The sequence below is a fragment of the Pleurodeles waltl genome, chromosome 8 (genome assembly GCF_031143425.1).
Source record: "Pleurodeles waltl isolate 20211129_DDA chromosome 8, aPleWal1.hap1.20221129, whole genome shotgun sequence".
Classification (NCBI taxonomy): domain Eukaryota; kingdom Metazoa; phylum Chordata; class Amphibia; order Caudata; family Salamandridae; genus Pleurodeles; species Pleurodeles waltl.
This window is the reverse complement of record NC_090447.1, coordinates 183111449-183128338: the sequence shown is the minus strand read 5'-3', so window position 1 is coordinate 183128338 and position 16890 is coordinate 183111449. Positions and strand designations below refer to the sequence as shown.

Below are 16890 nucleotides of genomic sequence, written 5' to 3'. Positions count from 1 at the left end.
TGCGTGCCGGTAGGTAGTGTTGGTTGACTCCGCATCTGCTGTTGGCGTCGTGGTTGCCGGGTATGACGTCATGTGTTGTATATAGGTACCACCCCGGCACACTGACGTCAGTTCTTTTCTTTCCGCACCAGGGTACGTGCAGATCCGGAGAGAGCTACCCCTACAGTCACTTTTTGACTGGCCTTTCGACTTTTTGTAAAAGTTTTTTTACTTCTGGTGTGTCGAGATGTAGTCTTGTAAAACCGGCTTCAAGCCCTGTGATTCCTGTCACTGCATAATGTCAGTGACTGACCCTGCACCTGGTGTGTTTGTGGTGCTTGAAGCATGACCCTAAGTTGTGCTCCAACTGCTGGGCCATGAACCTCAAGGTTTTGAGGGAGCGTTCCCTAAAGCTGCTCGCGGCCCCGCATAGGACTCTGCATCAATCCCAGTCTCATCGAGAGGAAGGGCCGAGACCGCTCGCGGACCCATCACCACTCCTCCTCGTCCCACTCCAAATCACTGAATCATTCAGGTAAGCATGAGAAGAAGTTGAAAAAGCACAAACATTCTTCGACTTCACCTAGTCAGTCGGTCGGACGACGCAACGCTGGAGAAGGAGTGTCCTTGCTCTAGGCCTCCATCTTCGGAGCCTGTTTCTGGGACGGCTCTACACCTCCCCTAGTTTCCGGGAGTCCGAGCCACCCCTGCCCAGTTAAAAGAATTTTACAAAGCTGTCCGGCTCTGTCAGAAAGCCTTCAGGCCCTGCAGGGTTGGAAGGGGCCCCTTCCAGTTCCGTGATGGCAGCTTTGGCATCGGCTCTGAGGAACACCCAAGGATCTGTTATGCTTTCTCCCCCTACTGTGGCTACGGTGGAGGGGGCTTTCTTCACGATGGTGGTGGGGAGAGCAGCCGAGGTCTTGTCTGTCGGGACCAATCTCCTGACTGAGGTGCTTCAGCCTGGGCCTTCCACATCAGAACCCCTTCTGCCCTTCAATGAAGCCCTTACGGAAGTCCTGCTCTGCGACTTACTGGCCGAATACTTCCACAACAAAGTCACAGCAATCTATAGTAACTTTCATCCCCAACCCACCCACAGCAAACATATTCTCACCCCAACAAGAGGATCTCACAGCCTCCAGATCACAGACTGGAAGCCTCTATCCACCCAGGATACAGAGGACCTCATGAGATCAGATCTCTCAGACTCTCCCAACGACCCCTTCCCCCATCATATCTTCAACCTGGGCCAGCAGGAAATCTGCCATGTCCTCAATCAACAACACATCGATAAAAACTGCCACCATCCCGAAGCCTGGAGAGGTCATGAGCTACTCAAGATACCAAATGCAGAGCCCAGCAAGCTCAATAATGATCAGTGCATCTCACTACTCCCATTCCTTGCCAAACTCCTGGAAAAAGCCATCAACAAACAGCTCTCTGTAACCTGGAAAAATGCAACCCATTTGACGCCTCCCAATGCGACTTCCACACCAGCTACAGCACCTGGACTGCCCTCATCGCCATTATAGATGCCATCAGGTCACTTCTTGACTGAGGAGAGAAGGTGGCACTGATCCTACTAGACTTCTCCGCCGCATTCGACACCATCTCCCACTACACCTTCACAGCCAGACTCCACCACATTAGGATTAGAGGCAACGGCCTCAAATGGATCCACGCCTTCATCACAAGGTGCACACAGAGAGTCCAACTCCCACCTTTTACTTCAGAACCAAAAAGCACCATTTGCAGAGTTCCCCAGGGTTCCTCCCTCAGCCCCTCCATGTTCAACACCTACGTGACACCACTGGCTGAGATAGTGCACTCCCAGGAACTCAACATCATCTCATACACCGACGACATGCAACTCATACTCTCCCTTTCCTAAGAACACTCCTCCCCCAGAGACAACTTCAGCAAAGTTATGAGCCACATCACTGATTGGATGAAAACCAACTGCCTAAGATTAAACACCAAAAAACAGAAGTGATCATCTTTGGGGGCGACTCCTCCCAATGGATCGACTCATGGTGGCCCTCCACACTCTGACAACCCCGTCAAAACCATGCCCAAACCTCGGCTTCATCATGGACAGCAAGCTCACTTTCAAATGTCAGGTAAATACAGTGGCATCTTCCTGCTTCCACAAACTCGTTTCGCAAGATTTTCAAATGGATCCCTAGCAATACCAGAAAGATAGTAACCCATGCTACCATAACCAGCAGACTGTACTATGGAAAAGCCCTCTACTTCGTACTCCCCACCCAACTCCTCTACAGACTTCAGACCATTCAGAACGCAGCAACAAGACTAGTCCTGGATCTACTAAGAAGAACCCACATCATCCCCCACCTCAGGGACCCCTACTGGCTACGTATGTACAAAATATGCAAGTTCAAGGTCCTCACCATCGCCTTGAAGGTCCTCCACAACATCGGACCCAACCTCATTAACCACAGATTCTCCTTCCACCGCCTCACCAGAGAGCTCTGATCAATGCACCTCGGCCACACCCATGCCCCAATCCCTAGAATTTGCCGCAACCGAAGCAGCGGTCACTCTTTCTCTTACCTCACCACCAAGAACTGGAACAGCCGACCTACAGACCATGCACTCCCTCATCAGTTTCAGGAGAAAACTCAAAACATGGCTTTCTGATGAATAACCACCCGACCCGAAGCCTCAATTCCCAGCACCTGGATAACCCCCGGTTGTAATAAGTTGTGCTCTAAAAATCCATTTGGATTTGCTGGGGACCTCGTCCAAGCCCAGCACAGGGTCTTCTGTTAATAGGACAATAGCCTGCCGCCACAGGCCTCCCCCTAATAACCTGGCTTTCCTGACCCAACACTCCACCCCTGAGAACTTGGTCATCCAAGCCTGAGCGTCCTATGGCAGGTTCACTTCAACACCTACGGGTAAGGAATCAAAGAGGCTGGACCACCTTGGGAAGAAGTTGTTTTCTTCCTCCAGCCTGGCATTGCATTCCATGAACACGGCATGCCTTTTAGGCCATTACACTCATACCTTATGGGATATGGTCTTGCAAGTGCTGCCACAGGTCCTGGAGGAGGCCAATTCTCTCCCAAGCTGTTGTTGATAGGAGAGACACAGCCAAATTCATAGTCAGATGTGGGCTGGATACGACGAGTCTCTGGGCAGATTGGCCCTGAGGTGACACGCCTTGTTACAAACATCTAGCTTTTCCAGGGACTTCCAATTTACTCTGATGGACATGCCTTTTGATGGCACCCTTCTCTTCAGGGACAAAGCAGACTCGGCACTCAAGCGCTTTAAGGAGACCCCGGCTACAGCCCCGTTCATTGGCCTCAGTGCAGCCACTAGCCCCAGTAGCCACGAAAGGGGGGCCCAACCACGTCCGTTCCCTGCCAGACACTGCGCTGTGCATGCTTCTCAGCTTCTGCCTTGCTGGGGACGTGCGAATCAACATCAACGTGGATCAGGGAACCAACAGTCTAGCTAGTCCACTGCCCCTCTCAGCTGCAGCATCCAAACCTCCCTGATCTGGCGCTTCCCCACCATGGATCAGTTTGCAGCAGGATTTGCCATCACCTGCCCCACTGGAACACCATCACGTCAGACAGGTGGGTTTTGCAAATAGTACGAAGGAGCTACTTCCTCCTCTTTGAGTCTACCTTTCGCACCATGCCACCATTGGGTGACGGAGAATCACCTGGCTGTTCTGTGCGACGAGGTTACGTCCAAGGAAGCCAAAGAGAAGGGTCCCTGTGCCAGAAGTAGGTTATGCTTGTTATTCCTTTTGCTTTCTGGTGCCTAAAAAGGACATTGGCCTCCTCTCTATCCACGACCTCCAGTCCCTCAATCTCTTTCTAAAGAAGAAGTTCAAAATTCTTGCTTTGGCTCAGATCCTATCTGTCCTGGATCCTGGAGACTGAATGGTGGCGTTTGACTTGCAGGGTGCTTATTTCCATATTCCCGTCCTGCCTGCCCACAGATGTTACCTGCTGTTCATGGTGGGTCACAAGCATTTTCAATTCACTGTGCTCCCCTTTGGTCTTACCAGCAACCCTCAGGTGTTCACCAAAGTGATGGCGGTGGTCGCAATTCACTTGCGCAGGTTTGGGGCTTCGGTCTTTCCCTACCTTGAAAACTGGCTGTTGAATGCAAGCTTGTCCCAGGCTGTTTTCTTCCACCTCCAGACTACGGCAGACCTCCTGCATTCACTGGGGTTCGCTATAAAAGTGTGGAAGTCACACCTGACTCCCTCTCAGATGCTCCCTTTCATCGGAGCTGTTCAGGATACAATGCAGTTTCGGGCCTAGCCTCCAGAGTGGTGAGTCCATGGTATTCAGGCTATGATACCGATGTTTCAGCCTCTGTCATGGGTTTAGGTGAGAGTGATTCTGAGGCTGGTGGACCTCATGGCCTCCTGCATCTTGCTTGTGACACAAGCCAGATGACATATAAGGGCTCTGCAGTGAGACCTGAAGTTCCAGTGGGCGCAGCATCAGGGAAATCTCTCCGACATTGTTCAGATCTTGGAGGGCACTGCACAAGATCTGCAGAGGTGGTTTTTAAACTGTAGTGACAGAGTCTCTTTCAGCAGTGGGGAGATATTTGGTTAGATTTGTTCTCCTCCACAGAAAATGTGGAATGTCAGCTGTTTTGTGTGTTGGAGCTTCCAAGGCGGCACTCGCTCGGCGGCCCTTTTCGCCTTGAGTGGAACTCAGGCATCCTCTATCCCTTTATGCCAATACCACTTTAGCCCAAAGATATAAACAAGATCAAGAACGACCAGGCCCAAGTCATTCTTGTGGGTCCAGACTAGGAACGAAGAGTATGGTGCCCCAAGCTCTTGAGCATGGCCATCAATCCTCCCATCAGACTGCCCCTTCGGGAGGATCATCTGTCGCAGCAGCCGGGGACGGTTTGCCTTCTTGTGTGGAGAATGAGCAGCAGCAATTGACAGCTTTTTACCTTCTGCCCGAAGTCGGCGATGTTATCTTGGCAGCCAGGCATCCCTCTACCAAAACGGTATATGCCTGCAGATGGAACACATTTGTGGCACAGTGTTCAGATAAGTCTGTTGACTCCCATCCACTCCTCTTTCCGAGGTTCTTTTGTTTGTACTTTCTCTGGCCCAGCAGGGCTGTGCTGTGGGCACCCTCAGGGGTCATTTGTTTGCCATCTTGGCTTTTCTCTGATTGCCTGGTCTACCCTCTTTATTTAAATCTCCCATTGTTGGAAGATTCCTTAAGGGTCTTACCCATATCTCTCCTCCTTCCTCGTTCATAATTCCCTAATTGAATTTGAACTTTGTTCTTACCTATCTAACGTGTGCTGCTTTTGAGCCACTTCATAACTGTCCACTTTGAATGATTACTTTGAAAATAGTCTCCCTTGTAGCTATCACCTCTGCCTGCAGAGTGAGTGAGCTGCAGGTTCTTTCTTCAATTTCACCTTTTATCTCTATCCACCCTGACAGGGTGGTGCTTCATACTAGGGCTTCTTTTATGCGTAAAGTGGTCACACCCTTTCATGTATGCCAATCATTCACCTTGCCTACTTTTTACGCACCCCCACATCTTTCTAAGGAAAGGGAGAAACTCCACTGTCTGGACCCAAAAAGAGCGTTGGTGTTCTATCTTGATCATACAAAAGAGTTCCGGGTAGACAATCAGCTCTTTGTGGGTTATGTGGGTGCGAAGAAAGGTCAGGCAGTGCAGAAGAGAACCATCTCCAGACGGGTTGTTCTCTGCATCAAAATGTGCTACACGTTGGCATAGAAGTAACCCCCGGAGGGCTTGTGTGCTCATTCTACCTGGAGCAACAGCTGCAATCACTGCATTAGCATGTGGAGTTCCAGTCCTGGACATCTGCCAGGCAGCAAAGTGGGCATCCTTGCACACATCTACTGACCACTACTGCCTGGACAGTCAGATCCGAAGGGATAGGTACTTTGCCTATTTGTCCTGCAGGACGTCCTAGTATGATCTTGGTTCAAGGTTAAACTTGGTTTAAGGTAAGAAATCTGCAGCTAGAAGTCTTTATCTGATGAACAAGTTACTTACCTTTGGTAACAGATTATCTAGTAGAGACATTTTCTAGTTGCAGATTACTTACCAGCCCTCCCATCCCCCCTGCTTTCAAACTGATTTCTAGGGACAGGGACTTCCCTTTCAGGGCCCTAGTTCTGGCACACCAGAGTCAGTGTTCTTCATGGCTCCGTGCTCAAGCTTTGGAAAGTCGTGAAAAGATACTGACATCAGTACACCGGGGTGGCGCCTATATACGACCTCCAGTGTCATCTGCGGTGACACCAATGACATATGCAGAGTCGTCTGACACCTAATGGCGTGCAAGGGTACTCCTTGTAGAAAAATCTCCGGATCTACATTGACTCCTGGGGGAAATTCTAAGGTACAGAATCTGCAACTAGAAAATGTCTCTACCAGATCATTTGTTACCGAAGGTAAGTAATTTGTTCGTCAACAGCCTAAAAAGCAAAAGAATTATACCACTTTTGCCTGCTGGCCTCATTGATCACTGAATCTTTGTTATGATGACGCCAATTCTGCTGGGTACAGTTGTATTCTGCAAGGCCATTTCATCACATCATGTTCCATGCTTTATGTTGCAGGTGAAATTGATGATTATAGTGCTGAAATAGAAGAATACCTTCCTCAACATTTGCAACCTTCAACATGTTCAGCATATGGATCGTCCCCAAGCTCATCACCTCGTTCCAGCCCTTGCCCATCTCCCACCATGCCAGATGTTCCACCACCTTCTCTTCCAGTAAGGCCTAGTAGAGCACCAGCAAGAACTCCAGGGCCACCTTCATCCCAAGGTGTGTGATGTTTTATCATTTTATTTGTTACATTCAAATGTGGACGTTCAAATTAAAAAAAATGTAGGGTATATGCAAAATCTAGAGTTAGTAAACTCTCAAAGTTGCTACAGACAATACCTGTGGTTAGCCCAGTTTGAACTTGAATGCACCATTCTGTTGTCACTGTATTCATTCTAACCCTGACTTCTCAACTGATGCACCCCAATAGCAAAAAAAAAAAAAACACAGAATGAGGTCTGTTTTCCTGCACCCCCCAAACTCATTACTGACCCCCTATACAAAACTGACACTGCTGTGCATTACAGTTGACATATAGCAGACCTTATCACCCACAACATCCTGATGGACTTGTTTATTGCATTTTCTTTCTATAAATACATTTTCACTGAATTAATCCCAGATGGCCACACACTACTTCCCAAAACCACAAAAATAAATGAGGTGATAGGCTGTCATTCATAAAATGTCTTCAATCTGTACAACAATCACCAGTACTATCACATCCAGCTTTAAAGCTCTCTACATCCATCTTTATCTCTTCTCAGTATGTTTACTAAGATGCACCTGCTCTAGGCTTCAACTAAGTCTTTGCAGGTTAATTAGATTTTACGGACCACCGCCTCTGCCCACTTGAACCCTTCTAGTCTTTCTCATTAAGTACTACTTTAACTGACATCTCCCTCCTTCAGCATGGGTGTTCAGGGTGGGTGGCCGATATGGGGGGGGAGGGGATGGCGCTTGATCCCCCTGGATTTAGGTACAGGCTGGTGTGCAGGCTCACAGTACAGCGTAACATTACAGCCAGTGTAGTGTTATGCTGCCTGCACTAGTATGGCCGCGACCCCAGCCAAAAACAGTCCGGGACGCCGCGCACCACTTCCCCCTGAAAACATTTGAGGACGCCCATGGACCACAGGTTCAATCCACATTTGGTTCTCTAAATAAATAAAAATTGGCATCTTGTCGTAGCTATAATCATTCCATTTTGTTGCATTCCTGCTCTATGTTTTATCAGGACCTCAAAAGATTTATAGGTTAGATTTTGTCTTTGTTGGCATGTTCTCAACACTAATTGAGATCATGTTGAATAAAAATTAATCCAATTAATATATATTTAGCTTTTCCCCAGATCTATGACCATGTTCTTTGTGAATACAGAGTAGACGTTATTTTTGTTAAGACACATTCCTTGTCAGGAATTGTGGTAAATATTTGGAAAGAAACATAATACCTAGCATTGTTAGACTGCAGTTTTTTTCTACAGTTTGGTTCTAGCATTAGGGACTTTCGAATGCCATGCACATAATTTAGTGATTGACTCAATAGTGCAACAAATGTGGCCTCACTACAGAAATGCTTTTCACTTTTCTGTGTTGTTTAGTAGGCAGATAGGTTTAAAAACCTTTGTCTGATCTGTTTTCCCCTTTACCACATCGTTAGTCGTCACTGCTTGCTAAAGCAAATAACTAGCCTTCCCTTGCTCCTGATTTTAAAGAAATATATAGATTTAATTTTGTTGTGCTGTATATTGAAGGGACCAAAGTTCTCACACATTTGGGTGTTCTGCCCTCCATCCGATGTGAAATAGGCCGGGTTGAGGATGCGCTGGCCGCCCTGGATAGACAGGATGCTGTCCGATCTGAAGGGGCCTTGCTGCATGAAAGATCCCGGCTGCCGGAGGAGTTTCAGGAGGTTGCAGACCGGGAAATTAAATGAATGGGTAAATATGCCAGAACACGTCGCTACGGCAAGGGCGAACGGCCCATTCACATGCTGTCCTGTGTCCTTCGACCCCCACCGCCCCCCTCCGGTCACAATTGTATATTCTCAAGCTACAACTTCCAGGGGGAGGAACGGCATCGGGGGCAGCTGCAGTGTGGGCACAACATCTTGAATACTACTCCCATCTTTATACAGCCCAGACACCCTCTTATTCCCCCACCCCGCCGAGCTACCTTGAGGTGGCCATGGTGTGACGGGACTCGCTGAAGCAGCAGCTCCTTGGGGCACCCTTTACTGAGGAGGAGATCATCGCTGCCATAGACGTGCTGGATGGCTCAAAAGCAGCAGGACTGGACGGATTCACAGGAAGTTTCTATAAGACATTCAATATACTTTTAGCTCCTCATCTCCTTGAGATGTACCATGAGGCCTTGGAGGTGGGAGAGTTTCCGACCTCTCTACATGAAGTAGTGATTACCTTATTGCTGAAACCAGACAAGGACCCCACACTGTGTGGATCTTACAGACCACTGTCTCTCCTCAGTTTTGATTTATGAAATACTGGCAAAGCTGCTCGCCACCCGACTATCTTTACTCCTAGAAGAAATAATCTCAATCCCAATGAGGATTTGTGCTGCATAGATCAATGTCCATTAATCTTCTAACAGTTTTTGCCACATTACATAGATTCTCGCCTACCATACCTGCCGCAATCACCTTACTTGACACGGATAAGGCATTCAGCTCTTTAGAATGGCCCTTCCTACAGGCCGCACTTTGTAAAATAGGAATGCCCTGCGGCTTCTCAACATTAATTATGCTGATATACCCTTCAACAATTGCCATCCTTCGGATCAATGGCACATTAACACCCTTATTCCCCATTTCCAGAGGGACGAGGCAGGGTTGTCCCCTCTACCCCTTACTTTTTATACTAGTATTGGATCCACTGGTACAACACTTACACAACAACATCTTCATTGCCGGTTACATTTCAAAACAGGCCCCTTGCTGATTTCTCTCTATGCGGATGGCATACTCCTGTTCCTACATCATCTTGCGGCCAACCTTGACCCAGTGCTCCGAGAACTATCTAGCTTTGGAACACACTCGGTCCTCAAGATTAACTAGGTTAAATTTGAATTATTTCCCCATACCGCGGCCACCTCTCCTGTGAGTACCCACTCACATGGTGCAACTACCATGTTAAGTACCTGGGAGTACATATCCATAGAGATCGCGAGCAGGTAATACACCTTAATGATGGTCTGCCATTGGACAAACTTGAGGCCCAGATTGAACGCTGGATTTGCATCAGCCTGTCCATGGCAGGACGCATTGCATTAATTTAAATAATTGTCCTTCCACAATTGTTATACTTATTCATAAATGTTCCTATCCCCTCACAAACTCCTTCTTCCGTACTCTGCGGACATCCTTGACCCGGCTGGTCCGAGCTGGTCAGCGCCTACGCGTCTGATGGGATGTTTTGGTACTCCCAACCCAGCATGGGGGCTTTGGCGTTCCACATTTTCAATTATATTATTTAATAGCTCAATGTCATTACACTTATTACTGGTATCACCCAGATTCGCAATTTCCCTACCTAGTCCCGGAAAGGGACCAAGTGCTCCCCACTCGTCTAAAAACTTTACTCCCGACTGATGTTCCACTGGACCCCATGGAAGTTCATCCTTCAGCTACGACTTGCTGGCCGTGGCGCATGCCAGCGCGCCTGCTGGGAGGCACCATACTCTACTTCCCTGCATTCCGATTGAAAGACAGTTTGTGGTTACCCCTCACACTTGAAAAAGATGTCCATGCTACACTTGATGCACATACCTAAGTCAATATGGGGGATTTGTTTCCCAACTAACATGTCTTCACGTACGGGAGATGCTTGGTTTCATGACGCAACTACGATGGACCACTTCGTCCTCCATCACCTGCAGAGTACACTGGGCGAGCGGATTGCCACTTATCCGCTCGCACTAGCCTACTTCACCTCCCTTACTGATCACAGCTGACACAAACCAAAACTTGGTCTCCAAACTGTACTGAGCCTGTCTAGCTTTACTGCCTGTGCATAACCAAGAGACGGGGGACCTGGGAGATAGACCTGGGGCAACCGTTGTCGGACAGGGTGTGGTATGCCTGCTGTTCTGTGATCCTCACTGTGTCCCGAATCACAGACATAAACTGCTCCATTACAAATGTATTCGTAGAAACTACTTGACCCCAGCTGTACTGGCCAAAATCGATCCTCTGCGTTCCTTCACCTGTCCGAAATGTGCAGAGGAGAATGCAGATTTCTCACATATGACACAGACCTGTCCTTTTGTCTCGGCATACTGGCAAAAAGTATTCAACACCTTGTCCACCATGCTTGAAGTCCGGGTCTGCCGGAACCCATGCTGGCCCTATTAGGATATATGGAATTCACTGTACTGTGACACGACCAGTGAAGAGTATGCTTCCTTGCAACTGCCTCCTTCCCACCCTAGGGATGTCTGGCAGCCATTGCGCACATACCTCCTGAATCTCCAAGATGCAGAACTACCGGCAGGCTCTGATGGGGCCTTAACCGCTCTCTCCGGTACATGAATACCTAGACATAATATTGCCATGTTTCTGTACCACACAGTGCGGGATCATTTCTATATTGCTGCAATGCCGGTTTTACATTTATAGATGTTAACACTTATTGTGTTGGCGCACATCTCATGTATCCATTGTAGTCCGTATTGATGCCATTGTTGTAATGCGAATATACCACTCCAGTTATGATGATGTCATGTATTGTCCTTGTATATGAAAATAATAAAAAGAGGTTTTTTTTTTAGGCCCAAAAGTTCTCTATCTTGTGAGCTTAATTATTAATTGAAGCAGAATATCTCAGCCTATTTGCAAAATCCCAAATTCCTTTGTTTTTAAAGAGAAATCATGCGTTCAAGGAACTGTTTTTAGACCCTGCCTACCAAAAGACTGCATTTTGAACTCTCTTATTATTATAACACATATTAATAGAATTAAAACTAAAACCGCTTGCTAGGAATTGGGTTTTTGGTTGGCAGGGGTATGCACCTACTTCAAGCAGGAACCATTATCCTAGTGAGGGTTTGTCAGGTACACACCATAAATTAACCTCTGGAAGCTTGGCACAGAGGAGTCAGGCTTAACTTTAAGGCAATGTGTAAGGTATTTGTGCAACACTTCCAACAGTAAAGCAATGTACACACCTTGAAACGACACCACACCTGGCAAAAAAATGGAGCTTAATTTTATGAGCAAAACAAGACAAAACGACAAAAATCCAATATGTAGAAGTTGAGATAATAATTTTTTAAGAATAAACTGAAATTTAGTGCTTAAAAGCATAAAGCACCAACTGGAGCTATCTGGACGCACTAGACCAGGTTAAATCCAAATGTTCAGGCTGACCACGATGGAGCGCAGGTCAGATACAGTCCTAGACAAGTCCAGTTGAAGTTTTACCTTCTCAAGAAGTGAGCTAAGAGTCCCATTTGCAGGGAAGAAGTTTGCTGGGAGCAAGAAGAATGTCGATGGTGGTGGTCCACAGGCATGAAGAATCCTGACGGCCTTGCAGACGGGCAGACCGGACCCTTGCCGTTGCGAGCAGCAGTGCTTGCAGTGCAAAGAGATGAACTTGTGGCAACTTGCGCTGATTTTTCAAGCAGGAGGCACAGTTCTGGTCGCAACGAGCCTAAAAGCTTGATTTCAGGAGCCAAAAAACACTTTCAAGGCACACAACTGGAGAAGAACCTCTTGAGGGTCACGAGCTGGTTGAAGATGGCTGCAGGTGGTGTAGCAGGTGAGTTGGAAGGCTTTTGTGTCCCTGAGACTTCTGACAACAGGAGGCAAGCCCTTGGAGTCACTCTAGCTTCAAGTGAGATGGGTCCAGTCCTTCCTCAGAAGGGCAGAGGGCAGCACAGCAGAAAAGCAGTTCTTCCAGAGCAGTAGTCCATAGTGGCAGGCCTTCTAGTAGCACAGCAGTTCTTCCTGGCAGAGTTAGTCACAGATCCAGGAGTTTACTGATTTGGTAGGGTGAAAGGTCCAGTACCTTATGCCCAGTTGTGCCTTTGAAGTGAGCGTGACTTCAAAGAAGAGTCTTTGAAGTGCACAGAGGTTCTTTATTCCTGGCCTAGCTCCAGACTCACTGCTGGGGTGTGAGGGTATGCTGCCATTTGTGTTGGAGCAGGACACTTGTCATTCCGTTGTGTCAGCTCCTCCCTCCCATCCTGCCTGGGATGGCCCATCAGGATGTTGATGGCACATCATTCACAACTAAGTCCCCTTTGTGTGTGGCTATCTAGAGAGAATGCACAAAGCCCAGCTGTCACCTAGACCAGACATGTATTGCGAAAAGGCTGCAGGCACACAGGGCTAACAGTAAGAAAATGCTAACTTTCTAAAAGTGTCATTTTCAAAATTGTAACAATAAACCTGACTTTACCATTAAGGGGAATTCTTATTACAATTCCATAGGTACTAAACATGATACATCCACCCCCTCTCAATTAGAAATTACAGCTTATTAAATGTTATAAGGAATCTCCAATGTTAACCTATGAGAGGGTAGGGCTCACAGTAGTGAAAAATGAATATGGGAGTTTTTTTTTTTTAACTAACAGATCATGCAAAAAGTACACGTACCTGTCCTACATTTTAGTTACACAGCACCCTGCCCTATGGGCTACCTAGGGCCTATCTTAGGGGTGACTTATATGTAATAAAAGGGGAGGTTAAGGCTTGGCAAGAGGGCTTAAATGGCAAGTCTATATGGTGGTGTTACTGCACATACAGGATCTGCAATGGCAGACCTGAGACATGTTTAAGGGCTACTTGAGGGGGCAGCACAAGCAGTGCTGCAGTCCTACTAGTAGTATTTAATTTACAGGCCCTGGCACATGTAGTGCACATTAATGGGGACATAAAAGTAAATTAAATATGCCAATTGTAGATATACCAATTAAACCATGTTTAGGGTAAAAGAGCACATTCACTTTAGCACTGGGCAGCAGTGGTAAAGTGCTCAGAGTCATAAGGCCAACAAAAAATAAAATCAGCAAACATTTGAGGCATGCATAAAGTTTGGGGGAAGACAAGCCTAAGACTGATGGGTCTAACATCACTTAAAGAAGCATAAAAAAGGCAGCGTTGCGTGGTGGTGCCAGCCTGCTTGCTTTTTAGACCCTCTGCAGCAACTTGAACGGTCACCAAAATGGCGGTCCTGCTTTAACAGGCGAGGAACCTGCCAATCAAACTGCACAAAATCACTTAGTTAAAAAGATAAACAAATTTAAAATAGGCTCTCACAATGTACAGTGTATCCTCAATGAGTTTAGTACCTCAACATAAAAAAACAGCAGCACTGCGCGGACGCACCACCCTGCTTGCTTTATAGCCCCTCCCCATCAACGAGAATGCTCACCAAAATGGGAATCTTATTGCAGGCAAGGTAAACCCCCAAATAGTAAATCGTAAAGAAAAAAACACTGCAAAGCTTATCTTAACTGTCTAACAGGGTTTGCTTTTGGCTTTGCAGGATGAGAGGGTCAGGAGTGATAGTTGAATGTTCCACATATCTTTGTATAGGGAGCATCTGATAGAGACTTCTAGTTGCAGATTCCTTACCTTAGAATTTCCCCCAGGCATCAGACTGGATCCGGAGATTTTTCCTCGAGAAGTACCCCTGCGTGCTGTTAGGTGGCGTAAGTCGACTCCGCAGGCATTGTTGGCATCGTGGTCGCTGTGATGACATCGTGGTCATATAAAGGCGCCACCCTGGCGTGCTGACATCAATTATTTTCTTTCCGCGGCAGCCTACATGCAGTTCCAGAGAAGACCTACCCCAGTTCTGGTGTACGGAACGTGACCATGACCCGAAGTTGTGCTCTGACTGTCGGCCCATGGACCCGAAAGCTTTGAGGGAGCAGTCCCTAAAGCTCATGGTGGCCCGGCACTTGACTTCACGTCGCTCCCGGTCTCGTTCGAGAGGAAGGTCATGACTCCAATCACACCCGCATAGTCAACCGACGCCACCTAATGGCACGCAGGGGTACTGCTCAAAGAAAAAACTCTGGATCCAGTCTGATGCCTAGGGAAAATCCTAAGGTAAGGAATCTGCAACTAGAATATGTCTCTACCAGATATATCATTACCAAAGTTAAGTAACTTGTACATTAAGCGTGGTGTTATCAGGGAAATGGCAAAAATAGTATATGGCTTCTTTGACTAAGAGATTGACCTTGAAGTTGAGATCACAGAGCATGAAAGAGGGATGTACTGTAATAGTCCTGGTGTGCGTAAGCACATAAAACTGCAGACACTGACTTGCTGTGCAGGTAAGTTAATTTGTTACAACTCTCGCACCTCTCTTCACATTCAGCATCCAAGTATCTCAGTGCCCTAACTCCAGGTGGTAAAGCATTCCAATGGGAATTTAAGTATCCATAAATAGGTGAAAATATTGTGTGGTGCAGCAGACTGCTTGAAAACAGCATCATGCTCGAAGGCTGAGTGCACTTCCATCAATGTGTGGCTATGCAAGGTGGGGCATGCTTTGAAGAATGCAGAAAAAGCCAATCACTTGCTTGGTAGCTCCTTTGTCCCCATATTGACATGATGGGTCGACAGCAGTCTCATCATGGAGGATTTGACACTGTCACCTTAAGACAGCAGGCTGAATGCAGTGTAATCAACGGGTGGTGACCTGTATCTCATGTCAGGAGGCTCTGCATCTCTCAAAGTGGTGTGATAAGCAAAACATCTTTCTGGTAGCCAACCACGTAGTGGGGTTTAGGAAAGCCAGAGCAGTCAAGCTGAGCTGGTGTTGGCTGGAGGACCATGAGTGGTGTCTCTATCCTGATGTAGCCCAGGCCATCTTTGATCAGTGGGTCATGCCCTGGCTAGATCACCACTGTTGAATAATCAGTGTCACACCTGGAGTTTTTTTCCCAAAAAGTAACTGGGATAAGCATTTCATCTATGATGGTTCTCCTGTATGTAATCCTGTCATTACCTTGAGGTCTGAGGAAAGTCATAGCAGACAGAGCCCAAGTCATCCTTTTGAGCCAGTGCCCAAGAAGACACAGCACCATGACAGAGGCACCTCTCCACCACCTTTGCCTCCTCCCTCCACCTCACCCTTCTCCTCCTCCTCCTCCTCCTCCTCCTTTGTCTTCCTTTCCACCTCCTCTCACCCCTCTCATTATTACTAGCTGCAGACTCCTGATTCTCCTCAGGGATCCCCTCATTCTGTATCTGAAAGAGACTTCTAGTTGCAGATTTCTTACCTTTGAATTTCGCCAGGTGTCAGACTGGATCTGGAGATTTTTTCCTCGAGCAGTACCCCTGCATGCCGTTAGGTGCCGTCAGTCGACTCTGCGGGCGTCGTTGGCGTCGTGGTCGCTGTGATGATGTTGCCACCCCAGCACGCTGACGTCAGTTCTTTTCTTTCCGCACCAGCCACGCGCAGATCCAGAGAAAAGCTACTACAGTCATTTTTTTGACTAACTGCAACATTTTGTTAAATCCGTTTTTGATGAGTTTTGATGTGTCAGGGATGTCTAGTAAGACCGGATTCAAGCCTGTCACCACATGATGTCAGTGAAGGATCCGCACCCCGTGTGCCTCTTGTGTTTGGAGCGTGACCACAACCAGAAGTCGTGCTCCAAGTGTCAGGCCATGAACCCGAAAGTTTGAGGGAGCGGTCTCTAAAGCTCATGGCGGCCCGACACTCGCGTCGTTCTCAGTCCCTTTCGAGAGGAAAGTCAGGAGACCGGTCACGGAGTCACCACCATTCTTCTTCATCCAAGTCATCTGGACATTCGGATAAGAAGAAGTCGAAGAAGGTGACTCGCCCCATCGTTAGCATGACGTGACGCAGGAAGAGCGTGGACGCTCTATGTCTCCATCTGCAGAGCCTCAGTCTGGGTCCGCTCTGCGCCTCCCCGAATTTTCGGGAGCCGGAGCTACCTGTGGCCCACTAAAGGAGTACTATGAGGCCATGCGCCTCATATTTGGGCAGCCCGACGCATCCTCAGTGCCTTCAGGCCGAGGGGAATCGGTGAGGCCCCCTCGGGTTCAAAGTCAGCGACTTCAGTCCCGACTCCGGAGGGCACTTCAGGATCCGCTTCAGGATCCGTCCCGATGCTGGTCGTGCCAGCGCAGCCTTCCACAGTGTCTGGTCAGACGTAAACGCTCCCATTGCCGACTGGGCTTGCAATCGACGTTGATCCTATACTCATTCCCGTCAACCCGGAGCTGGAACGACGTCGCTCAACGCCAATACCATTTTCCGTGGGCTTTGCTGTGCCCAGGGTTGATCC

At 47.8% G+C, this 16890-nt stretch overlaps 1 protein-coding gene across 8 annotated transcripts in view; it reads left to right on the top strand.

The window, feature by feature from the left end:
• The window catches only part of SYNJ1 (synaptojanin 1), a 767318-nt gene that overhangs the window by 539605 nt on the left and 210823 nt on the right, over positions 1–16890 (top strand). For all 8 annotated transcript variants that reach the window (XM_069204034.1, XM_069204040.1, XM_069204035.1 and 5 more), the window contains one exon: positions 6605–6814. In XM_069204034.1, coding sequence (XP_069060135.1) covers positions 6605–6814 — 210 coding nt within the window. The remainder of the gene's footprint in view (positions 1–6604; positions 6815–16890) is intronic.